This window comes from Manduca sexta, unplaced genomic scaffold, assembly GCF_014839805.1.
Source record: "Manduca sexta isolate Smith_Timp_Sample1 unplaced genomic scaffold, JHU_Msex_v1.0 HiC_scaffold_3179, whole genome shotgun sequence".
NCBI lineage: Eukaryota > Metazoa > Arthropoda > Insecta > Lepidoptera > Sphingidae > Manduca > Manduca sexta.
Window position 1 is genome coordinate 1 of NW_023594218.1, and position 12893 is coordinate 12893.

General features: G+C 35.3%; 1 protein-coding gene across 1 annotated transcript; it reads left to right on the top strand.

The window, feature by feature from the left end:
- Positions 1-5943: 5943 nt before the first annotated feature.
- Positions 5944-11153, top strand: LOC119192793 (alpha-tocopherol transfer protein-like). The gene is made up of 4 exons (XM_037446559.1): positions 5944-6062; positions 6808-6958; positions 7605-7798; positions 9750-11153. The coding sequence occupies exons 1-4, from the start codon at positions 5994-5996 to the stop codon at positions 10095-10097; spliced, it is 762 nt and encodes a 253-aa protein (XP_037302456.1). The 5' UTR covers positions 5944-5993; the 3' UTR covers positions 10098-11153.
- The last annotated feature ends 1740 nt before the right edge of the window (positions 11154-12893 follow it).

Below are 12893 nucleotides of genomic sequence, written 5' to 3' on the forward strand. Positions count from 1 at the left end.
GCGTCGCATATCAAGATCAATAGCTGTGTATAACCAGTATATAAGATACCAAATTCTGTCAAAGTGATTGTCTTTTATCACATTACGGAAGACTAGATTCATGGTAAGGGTAACAATAGGACATATACATTTATGACTATGATGTATAACTGCGCGTCGAAACGTCCAAAGACGTTATGTTTATTGTCTCACACAGGACGTTTGGCGGAATTTACCTAACGAATAACCTACAATTGTCCAAGTTAGCCTCTGTATACATAACAATTTCCTAGTATATTGAACCGAAATACATTAACAATGACATTTACATAGTAAGTGCATTTAAAGTCGCATACGGTCAACTCATACAGGATTATAAAGTAAACATTCTAGTTTAACACGACAAGGTTTAGTGACGGAAGGCAGTTACTTACAAGGTAGAAGTAATTAGGAACGGGCATCTATTGACGGACACAACGTGGTTGATGGTTGAATTCACAAGGATAGTAAGCTGCTAAAGTATATAAAAATGTTAATTTACGACCATTAAACCACATATTCAGGAAATTTGTTTTAAACACAATGATATAAGCTCACGACTATAATGCCGAGGTAGACAGAGTCGTAGCTAGGGTGCGTTTCCCAGATTATAATTTTCATTCGTTTATGAAGTACGGGGCGGGTGTACCGCAAAATCGTGCTATTATTGTGATACCGAGTCTTTCATTTAAATTTAAAATTCGGAGAGTCCAGCCTCCAGGCTGCATTAGAGCAATTTGCAATAGAGCCGAGTAAAGCTAATAATATTATGATTTGTTTTATTTATATTATTGAAGTTTTTAAACATAAGTCAAAGGCATTGTTGATCGATGAATATCTGTGTTGAAAGTCGGGTATCGCTATTTATTATGTAGCTGTACTGTTGCTATGGGCCTATGATTTTAAAATTCAAAGAAAATACCATATAATTTCTTTACGCGGAAGCCAATTATTTGATACATAACATTAAATTCGTATGAGGCCTAAAGAACTTGTATAAACTGATTTTTTACGATAAAATTATTATTGTTTTTGCGCAGTTGAATTAATTATTTAATAAAGACAGATATAGCGATGGAACAAAAGAGTTTGTTATTTAAAACTAGTTTCCAGCTTTGGTTTAGAAATGTATTGTCTCATGGATCACGAACTTGATCTATTGTATACAATCTAGGTCAGATCAAGATACATGTAGGAGTTAAACGTTAATATATTAAACTAAATTTGGCAATCTTGCTTCATTTGGGCAGTATTAAACTCGTTTTAAAAGTTTCTGTTAATATTTATCTATATAATTATATCCTGTGGTCGTTGTTTAATAACTTCCCACACTTTTTGGTGTTACGTTTCGAACTACCTAGACTGTAAGGCGTGAGAAATTTCTCACTGCAATGCCAATGCAATTTTAAGATGGTTGCTCGCACAAGAAAGGACTTTCTAGGGAAGAAAGTCGCATTTGTATTTTTTCGAGATAAAAATATCTAGCCTATATGTTAATCCGGACTATGACTATAAGTGTACCATATTTCCTCTAAATCCGTTCAGCGGTTATGTGTTTACTTCTAATCAAGTATCTGCAGAAAGATTTGCATTTATATTCCCAGCTTTTGCTGTAGTATTCACCCGTGTGAAAGAGTTTTCGTTTGCCGTGATAAAAGTAAACGTTGTCTTTCCATGTGTCTCAAATTATCTCCATACCGAATTTTATAGAAATCTGTTAAATTCTTGAGTTTATCGCGTTCACGCACAGACACGGTAGGGGTCTTTGTTTTATATAATATGAGGATGTAACTCCTCGTTGTTAGAACAGAGAAGACTGGTTTAACCAGTAACTACAATGTAAAGCAACATTGTTATAATGTATCAGTTTGTAATACACTGGTTTGAAACTCAGGTATTATAACTTGATACAGGTCAATGACAAACTAGCGGATGATTGGCGAGAGGGCTTTACGATCAAAGATGTTTACGTGTCCTTATGTTAATGGTGAAGGTTTATACTAAAGTTCGGAACGACTTTATATTTTGTTCTTTTAATTTACGTCATTGGTTGCCTGTAATGACGCAAATAAGTTTATATTTTGAAAGATTTGTTATTTTTAACTAGACTTCAAGACACTGTGAGCTCATTCTGCGTAGATCGGACCAACAACAGCTAAAATTTTTATAATTGTAAAATGTCGGTAGATATTGTAATTTTGATTTTGCGGATAATCAACACCTCAGTCCCCCCGTGTACGAAGGCTGCAGTTTTCGAAACGTCGGGAGAAAACTAAAACATTAAAACCGCGATATAATCCGAAAAATAGTTTAATTTTAATGTGTAACGTAAACATAAAAATCATGATGTTTAACTGTGTAATATATTTCTCAATTTTTTTTATCGTGAGACAGAAAAGTGACTATTATGTGCGTGATGTATTGTGGTCCATTTTTGACCTTAGTAAAGAAAAATTTCAACATGTTCAATTCATTTTCAATTTGCCACAATATTCCCCCATACACACATTGCAGATTCGGGGTAGACGTGATTAGACGTTGTGTTGCCAACTTTCATGTTTCTGGCACAAGGGCAAGTACCTTATAGGTTTTGATTCGACTGCAAAATCGAAAAATCGGTAAACTTCCATATCATTTAATTACCTTGACTAACAAGTTTGATTTTTCACAGCTGAAAGAGACCGTAGGCCGAGTATTTTATATAAATTCCAATTTGATATCTCTACGAGTTCCTGAAGAAAAGGGTCTTGATAGAGACGGGCAACAAAGTGAATCTATGTAGGGTAGGATCCGGGATCAACTTCTGTATATCCGGTTCGAATAGGCCTGCATAATTGTGGCGACTGGCGAGGCGTAATCATCTCTCGTCAGTCGACATCCTATTGGACCCCAACTCACTTACTATCGGGTGTAGTGGGTCACTTTGAGTGCCCGTATAAAAACACCGTCTTAACTAAATTAATCATACGGCAAGTTCAAAGGAAATCTCATCTGCCACAACTATCTTGCATAATACTTAAAAAAAGTGATTGTGTTATAAATATTTATTACTCGATTAGTATCGGATTCGGATGTCTCAAGATAAAGAATTACTGTTATGTCCTGGATTAAAAAACTTTATGACTTCCTAGGAATTGCATTCGTGTCAACACAACGACTAAACGTAATACTATACTTTCATCTGCATATTATAAACTATGGATTTTAATAATAAACAGTTGTAATCAGTGATTAACCTAAATAGTGTGTCGCGTTCCGGGATCAACCTGTGTATATCCGGTTCCAGCTGGCCTGCATGATTGTTTCGACTGCCGAGGGGTCGGGGATCATAGCCCGTCAGTCGACATTTGATTGGACCCAACTCCACTTACCATTAGGTGTAGTACCTAGTATAAAAAAATAACGTTCATTGACCGTAAGGATTTTACTTAGGCAAATGTGTGAATATATCGACATGAAAATGCCACAATGAGGTTTTATTAAGTGATACTGTCGGATATGCGATGCCTTTCCGAAAATCCCTTTATTTTCTCCGGAGGTTTATTAATACTGGAACGGCTTAGTGCCATTACTGCACTTGGTAAGCAGAGTGGGGTCCAGATAAAGTGTCCCTTTGACCAAATTACGCCGCCCTGTTCGTAATTAAATATGCACAGACTGATCCCGGAACGCGTCGCTACGTGGGACCCTATAGAGAGATTTACGTGTTCCTTAATGTCAAGATTAACTGCACTACGACACGTGTAAGCGTGGGCGATGCAATTAGCAAAATATATTATGCATGGACTAAGAGCTTTGATCTAGCTCTGCCGTGCCCCTCTGCGTGAGGCCGTTTCAATACGTTACTAATTGGACAAACACTAATTGAATAGGTTCACGCTTTGTGCTATTCCATAAACCATATTAATATGTAATAGGAACAATTACGTACTTTAATTAATGTTGATTTGATATGATCAAAGCGTAGTTGGAACGCTTCGTGCTTTGTAGAGGATGTGCTGGAGGGCAATGGCCCCACGAACCATCTCATTCTCATAGAGTTCTCTCAATTTATATAATAATTATAGATAAAATATTCAATAAGCATTTGTAGTCTATAGGAATAAAGAATGCACTCTCCAGCTTTTTTCTATTGTGTAGTTTATTGGACTAGCAGAGAATTTCGTGTTACCTTCAGCGTAGTCTGTTGGCATAGATGATTGTCTTGAAAACAACTAGCAAGTACACACAATTAAATCTTCGATCTGTTTAGTGTTAAAGTATATCATGAACAAGTATATATAGACTTTTTGTATTACATTCTGTTTCAAATTCGACTAACCTCCAGTTCTAAGTTAAAGTTAAATTAAACCCATGAACAGGTTTCGGATTTGATCGGAAGATAGAAAGCCACATTCGATTTTGATGATTTAATTTTCCATTACCGTAACACGATTACTGCCGGCATATCGAACAAAATTAGAAGCAAATAATATAGTGCACGGAGTTTCATTTATTAGTATTTTTGTTACTCTGTGGTAACAAATTATAGGTTATCCAAAATTAGTTTGCAATGTGCATAATAAACATTTATTTACGATGTTGTTTATAACTTTGAAGCGTCATTAATGTTTGCAATATTTCAATAATTATATTGCAATCATTCTTTATGGTATCTATCTCCTGTTTTGATTATCGATTTCTTCTCAGAACTGAAAAGCAATCGATTCGATGTATATGACCTTTAGTGGATAATATTTGGTTTCGATAATTTTGTCTATTGTGTAAGGAATATTTTACTTTAGCTAGCAATTGATTGTAGTACATTTAAATTTCCTTGCATATTATACTTAATACGTAACTAATAAACTATTGCGTAATATTATTAAGTATCCATAGCAGTAATTTTAGTTTTAAGCAACGAGACGAGACTTGCAAACCTATTCTTAACTATTGTTTTACGAATTATACCTAGATAAAGCATAAACCTTGGTGGCGTAGTTGTATTACGTGCGCGGTACGACACCGCTCAGATGTCCTGAGTTGGAATCCTGGGTCGGGAAAAATGATATTAGGTGTTCTGTTCAGTATTAGTCCGGAGTCTGGTATTTGCGCTCGATATGGCGATAGGTTCGTACCCTATTACATCATGGGGTGGAACACACAACCGAAAATTGGGTGACTCGATTGCACTCCCGCCTAACCCTTTAGGTGTAGGAGGTGTGATGATGTGAGTTTGTTTTAAAAGAGATAAAAATAATTCCGCTGCAAAATGCTTAAAATTTATAAAGTAGTACTAACCCGGTTATACCGGCCTCATCGATATAACCACTGTAAGTAAGCTATTTACAGGAGATATTATTAAAAGATTGTTTATATTCTGAGGATTCTGAACTATTTAAATGTTGACCTTATGTTGAATAGTACCTACATTTAGGTCGGAGCCAAAATGTCATTTTGAATACCTACGTATTTACGCATAACAGATATAGGCCATCTATTTTACTCTGTTTGTTTTTTTTAACTGCACTTTTATATGGGAAATATTATTTTCCATAGTTATAATTGATCGTGTTGAGTTTTCTCAAAAATAATTTACCTGACACAGGCAGAAGATACCTCTCCTAACATTGTGCCAAAAATGATCCATGATTAAGGAATATTTTCGTCAATAATCCCGGTTTTAGTTTTTTGATTTTTTGATCTATTAGAAGTATTAGTGGTTTAGTGGGAATATGTTAAGTCCATAAGTCTATTTCGGACTGTAAGCGCCGTAATTCTCTTTCACTATTAGATATTATTGATAGTGGAATTAAAGCGTATAAACGAATAAAAATATTTTCTTAAATATGCCTACAATTTTGTATGTTACATTTACGGTAGAGTAACTTATTGTAAAGTGTTACTTTCTAGTAGACGAGTGCGTTGCTTTATTTACTGTATTATAAGGGCGAATACTGTTCATTTCAGAGCGGGGTGAATGTACACCACACCGGATGGACGATGAGTTTCTGGTGAAGTTTCTTCGTGCGCGAAACTTTATACCACAAAGAGCTCATAGGTTGGTAAGTGTACCTTGTTTATTAATCAAAGTGAATTAATAGCACAGAATACGCCTCTACATTTTTACTAAGTATTTTAGTAGGTGTAAATTTTTATACACCCGATGAAGTGAGGAAAATCGCTCTTAAATCTATAAAAAAGAATAATTAATACCAAGAATGATATCTTATATAATGATACGTTTATAATGCCTCGGTGGCGTAGTTATATTACAATACAATTGCGGTGCTGGGGTTCGATGTCCAGGTCGGACAAAGTCATATTGGCTTGTTCTACGCAGTATCTGCCCGGAGTCTGAAATTTGTACCGATATGGCGATAGGCCTGCCTCCTATCACATCGTAAGGCGAAATATTTACGGCGAAAATTTGTTGCATCAGTTGCGTCTCTGCGCACTCCTTCGGAGATAAAGGCGTTCTCTCTCTCTCTCTGTGTGTGTGTGTGTGTTTAAACTTATTACAGTAGCGTTGCTTCCTATAGAGGGGCCCTATACCTAAATTTGTTAGAGGCCCTTCAAGGCAGTGCGAACTTTTAGGCTTGCTTAGTTTAATGTAGGTATTGGCCAAGAGGGGCCCCAAAGCTTGGGGGCACCGCAGCACTGATACGGTGTATCAGTGCTGCGGTGTATCAACATACTCAATACATAATAACAAGAGTCACTGAAGTTTTTATCAAAATAAGATTTTTTAATCCATTTTTTGTGATTATAATAAAAATTTCAATAAATCGATCAATTATGTTTTTGCAGCTCGTAAACTACTATCAGTTTAAAGAGGAGAATCCGGAGCTTTTTGACAACGTATACCCTTTGGATCTTCAAGGCATTGGCGATGCGAACATTATAGCCGTGCCCCCCTATCGAGGGCAGGACGGTCGGCGGCTTATAATATACAGAATAGGTGGGATTACATTTGTTAATTAGATAATAATTGGTAACAAAACTATACTAAAGTTATTTCGTTTGCTGGAAACTATATTAATTTTAATAGTTTTAACAAGTTAAATCTTAAAAAGCGGAGATAAACTGTAATACAATCAATTAATTCATTATTAAGTTGAGAGTGTCATATTTCATTAGTCAGAGGAATTATTATTTTAATTAAATTCAAAAATATTGCAAAGACCCCTTCCCTTTTTTAAATTTTTACACACGATTAGAGATGGAAATAGATAATGCGATAAAAAAAAATAGGAATTTGCAATCTCATTACTACTCGTAGTAGTTATTATATTATCAACCCTGTATTATATACTGTCCCACTGCTGGACACGAGCCTCCTCTACTACTGAGAGGGATTAGGCCTTAATCCACCACGCTGGCCTAGTGCGGATTGGTACACTCAGGTATGCAGGTTTCCTCACGATGTTTTCCTTCATCGTTAAAGCAAGCGATAATTCACAAAGAATACACACATAATCTTAGAAAAGTCAGAGGTGTGTGCCCTTGGGATTTGATCCTGCGGACATACGTCGCGGCAATCCGTTGCACATCCAACTAGGCTATCGCCGCCTCGTAATAGTTATTGAATGAAATTAATTTTACAGGTCAGTGGGATCCGAAAACAATTCCAATTGAAGACATGTTTAAAGCTACTATCCTAGCCCTAGAGCTGGGTATGATGGAACAGCGCACCCAGATCCTCGGCGGAGTAGCGCTATTCGACCTGGAGAACATCGGCACTCAGCACGCGTGGCAATGCACTCCGTCCATTGCCGCGAAAATTGATAAGATTTTAGTTGTAAGTATCAATCAATCGTATGGAAATTATCGTAAGAGTAATTATTGGGCATTATGAGACGTAACAACTCATGTCTCAGGGTGACGAGGGCAGTGGGGCGCCACGCAGTACTTCGTAATTCAAAGTTTTGTATGGTGTTGCTACTGTTTACGGGCAACAGTAACATGCAACGGTTTTATCGCTTACCATTAGGCGAGCGGCACGATCGTCACGACAATTAGTTGCATTAAAACAATTAAAGTTATACTTAAATTCATTTTATTTAGAGTGTAAATCAACTGATTTGTTTTTATACAATTTATTTAATTTACTCAAAATTCCAAGATAGAAGTGTTTCCATAGTGCTTTAAGCTAAATCTTAGATGTAAGTTAAGTACAAATATCTTTTACGCCTCAGATTTAATTAGTTTTAATTAATTACCCTGGATATACATTGTGGAAAGAAAGTGTCGCGTTCCTGATAGTGAATTAAACTCGTTAATTAACGTTCTTACTGAATTATCATTATGCAGTATACACATTTTATGTTCAATGTCCGTTACAACTTAACAACAATTTCTTAAAATAAAAATTGGTTTTACACTTGTTTAGTTTCGAATATCTACATAAAATATAATAGTAATTATCATTGTTATATTTTGTGAATGCGTCGATAATATTTTTTTCTGATGAACGGCCCCGAACGTCAGAAACCTACGTATTGTAAACTTCGGGTTTCGGATGACGTTAATAACTAACAAATAAAAAGAAAATTGTCTTTTATAAAAAAAGAAAAATCCATATTTTTTATTACATAAGCGTAAAGGAAATATAAGTTTATGTTAACTTTACTTGCAAAAAATAGGCCAAATAAAATATATTTTTTATAATAAAATATATATAATATTGGCGTTTTACATATAAAACAGGTATGGTCATGACATACATAGTTATTATTAGTACCGCTTCCTAAACCTATTTGATTGCGGAATCCGCCACGACCTTTATATTACCATACTAAAATCAATGTCATGTTTTTTACCATTGATCATGTAAGTTCAAGGTTACTTTAAATGTAAAGTAGAATTGAAGGAAGCAAAGTCTAATGTATACATATTTTTTCTTGCCACCGATCTGCTTTCTATCTTTTCACTTAATCCGATATTTTGTGTTCTCCACTTCAGATTAGGTTTCCTAAAATACGTCAAAACAAAATTAAACGACGTATTTCATTAAATATTTGTGTGTTATAAACAAATTGAATTGAATTGTTATGAAGCGGCGATAGCCTAGTTGGGTGTGGAACGGACTGCCAAGACGAATGTCCGCATTCAAATCCCAAGGGCACACACCTCTGACTTTTCTAAAATCATGTGTGTATTCTTTGTGAATTTATCGTTCGCTTTAACGATAAAGGAAAACATCGTGAGGAAACCTGCACATCTGAGAAATTCTCTATAGGAATTTCGAAGGTGTGTGAAGTCTACCAATCCGCACTAGGCCAGCGTGGTGGACTAAGGCCTAATCCTTCTCAGTAGTAGAGGAGGCCCGTGCTCAGCAGTGGGCAAGTATATAATACAAGGCTGATATTATTATAAACAAATTTGAATAAAAACACTCATACATACATATATTTAGCAATTTAGAATATCTCAGAGCAGAAATGAATAATGAAATGCTTTTCCCCATATAATCTTGATCCGTAACACCAATAATTACAGAGGTCTACAGTCAACATTGCCCTTCAAACCAGAATATAATTATTAATTACAGTACTTGTATGCGTTTTGTAATATTTATCAAAAGCCGTCGCCTAAATTGCGCATCAATCCATATAGACGAACACTTGCATATTAGAGACTTATTATCATTTGTTTTATTTATTTATTTCATTGGTACACCAACAGCCTCCTCCCCTTGTTTTCCCCAGTCTCCTCCGAAAATTATTAAAAACTATTTTTTATATTTCCAGTCATGCTACCCAGCCAACACCCACGCCATCCACGTCATCAATCACACTTGGCTGTTCGACAAGATGTACAATATCTTCAAGCCGTTCTTAAACAACGTTATGAACTCCAAGATCTACTTCCATGGCAACGACATGACATCCTTGCACAAGCACATTCACCGGGACCATCTCCCCGAAAGATATGGAGGTATATGGCCCGACTACCCTTATACCATTTGGTTCGAATCTTTGAGAAAAAACTATCACGTAGCGAAGGAAATGGTAGCGTGTGGCTACAAGTTTCGCGAGGAGGAAATCAGTGCTGACGTTGTGAGAAAATTGAAAGAGGATGGTATACAATTGTCGTAAACTTAGAAACTTGGACAATAAGAGTATTGATACCATTTCTTGCAGTGATTTATGCATGACATGATCAATTTCGCACCTCAAACGCGGCGTCCTGAGACGGGATGATCCCGTAAATTTAATAATGTTTCGTTTATCTTCAATTTTTAACCTGTATTTTTAATATTTAAAGTGTTTATCAGTCATAATATCAAAGGAGTGTTAAGTTCCTTCACAGGAGGTTCAAAGATATTTACAATGAAATATTTCTTTCGATAAAGGGTGAATGACCCTTACGTCGAAGATTTAGAAGGGCATATTATGACCTCATACACAACTCAAGTTGTTGGACCTGTGCCTTCTTTAGAAACGTGAGGGTTTTAAAGTTGACGCGTACGCGCAATTATTTTGTCTTTACGAAGACCGATTAGACGCGTCAAATTTTAAAAAAATAACTTGGTCAATTTTGATGATAAAAGAATGGGATGTTCAATCCGAGTATTTAAACCGCCCCTGTGCGCCTACTTTTAGTTACACAAATATAATGTAATTTAAAAAAGATTTATGAATACAACTGCGCCTTACAACAACCTTAATATTTTGTATTTTTACTATATTTTTTGAATGTAAATCATTAAAAACTTATTAGATAAGTAGTTTTAAATTAGTGTTATCAATTTAAAATTAAGATATTACTTAAGAAATTCGTCAAAAGCCTGTGATAAAATATAGCGTTAAAATGGACGTCTGGTTGGTAAAAAAAATATTTTTCGTTTTTTAAGTAAGCGACAAGCATACGTCATATACTCTTTTGTATATTATAATAATTTAATAGGAGTCATTTTAGAAATGTAAATGTATTATGTAGACATAATTTTAAGTTTTTAATTTCATTACATTATGAGTGTATTCCATTAAATTTCCTGTATTTTAATTTTTTTAGTATTTTAAGGTGCCAGTATATTGTAAAAATATATTTAGAATACATCATATCTACAATGTAAACATTATATATTATGGGCCTATGAACTATTGAATAAGTCGGAAGTGCGTAATTTGATTAAATCAAAACATTATAAATGGTGTTTCATTTCAATTAACCTAATATTATTTGGTATTTATAATTTAAGACGTAGTTAATTATTTAGTGTTAAAGTCTCAATTATAATTTGTTATTTTATAATAAAAAATTCCGGGAGTAATTTTATGTTCCTGCAATACAAATCTGTTTTAATAGTAATATATTATATAATTTAAATAATTAAAGGTATCCAAATTGCATAGACTTACGAAACTCAAGTGACAGTGGGCCGGGCACGTAGAACCGATGGCCGTTGGGGTAGAAAAGTTCTGGAGTGGCGACCACGAACCGGGAAACGCAGCATAAGCAGGCTCCCTTCGAGATGGACCGACGACCTGGTGAGGGTCGCCGGAGTCCGATGGATGTCGGCGGCCTAGAACCTTATGGCCCTCAATGGGGGAGGCCTATGTCCAGCAGTAGACGATTCCTGGCTGAAATGATGATGATGACGACCCAAATCTCATAAGTAAAAAAAAAATAATTAATGCAATTAATTACCTATAGCCTTGAGTCCAGGTACGGATCAATAACGTAGCTACACCTGTATAGACTCGCATTGCAACCTCGCTAAGCCAATCAGTCATTGACAGGAATGGACGTTTGACATTGAATAGTGCTTTGCCTTGCTCAGCTCGGATGTCAAGGCCGCTATGATACGCAACAAGTTAAACTAATTTTATCTCTACTGACACATGTATTAGTGTTACGAAGCTGCGATGCTCGTATGGACTATATGGACCTTGTCACCTTGAGCATGATGAAGCGGTATGAGATTACCAGCCTTGTTATTGACTTATATTTAATCGCGCTATGAGGAACAAATTTCCTCTACTTTTGAGGGAGTCTAACCGCTCTCAGTAGTAAAGGAAACCTGTACATTTTCTGTTACTTTCTAAACCCTTTGCTGACTTCACATACTTTCAATATTCTAATATATTATTCGGGGGTGAGTAGTTTCCTTTGCGATATTTTCCCTCGTTGTTAAAGCAAGTAAAAATTGATAAAAAATACAACAGATTAGAAATTTGTGTCTTACATTTTGAATCTGCGAATTTTTTCTTCGGTATTCAGTTTAATCCAGAGTCTAGTTTCAATGTATGTAATATGTCGCAATAATGCTAGGGTAAGAGGAACATTCCATGCTCGTTTGGTCTCGCCTGCTTCCGAGAAATCATTTGAATTTTCATATCTAGTAACAAGAAGTTATGAATAAGTAAGCAATGCGTACCAAGTATCGATGTAATACCATTTCTGCTTTATTACAGTAGACGTCAGCGTTTTTTTTTATCCTAACATAACAGTGAAACTTAAATGATAATATTGTTTGGGGCGATCTACGTATCAAAGATCGAAACCTAGTCCGCCTCCGATACCTAATACCATGATTGTGAACAAGTCATTCATACTCAATAATAAACCTTACTTTAGTAAATTCACTAAAAATGTATATATAAATGTAAAATTTATATACTTATGGGTTTGTTAGAAGTTTCACCATAAACTGCTGAATAAATTTATATGCAATTTCACACACATTGATGAAGCCCTGGAATATGATTTCTTATGATTACACGAATGTTAGATGTCGGAATAAAACTAGTTTTTAGATTTGACCTCAGTTTGCCCTGTAACTATGAACTGTAGCAAAGTTTTAGAAATGTCTGGAGAAAATAAATTAAAAACCGCAATACAATCGGAAAACTAGTTTTATTTCGAGGGCCTGGATTACTTTTTATAGT

Coding starts and splice junctions, on each gene's coding strand:
- LOC119192793 (XM_037446559.1), top strand. CDS start 5,994: ATGGACGATGAGTTTCTGGTGAAGTTTCTTCGTGCGCGAAACTTTATA. Junction 6,063..6,807: donor CACAAAGAGCTCATAGGTTG/GTAAGTGTACCT, acceptor ATGTTTTTGCAG/CTCGTAAACTACTATCAGTT. Junction 6,959..7,604: donor GCTTATAATATACAGAATAG/GTGGGATTACAT, acceptor TTAATTTTACAG/GTCAGTGGGATCCGAAAACA.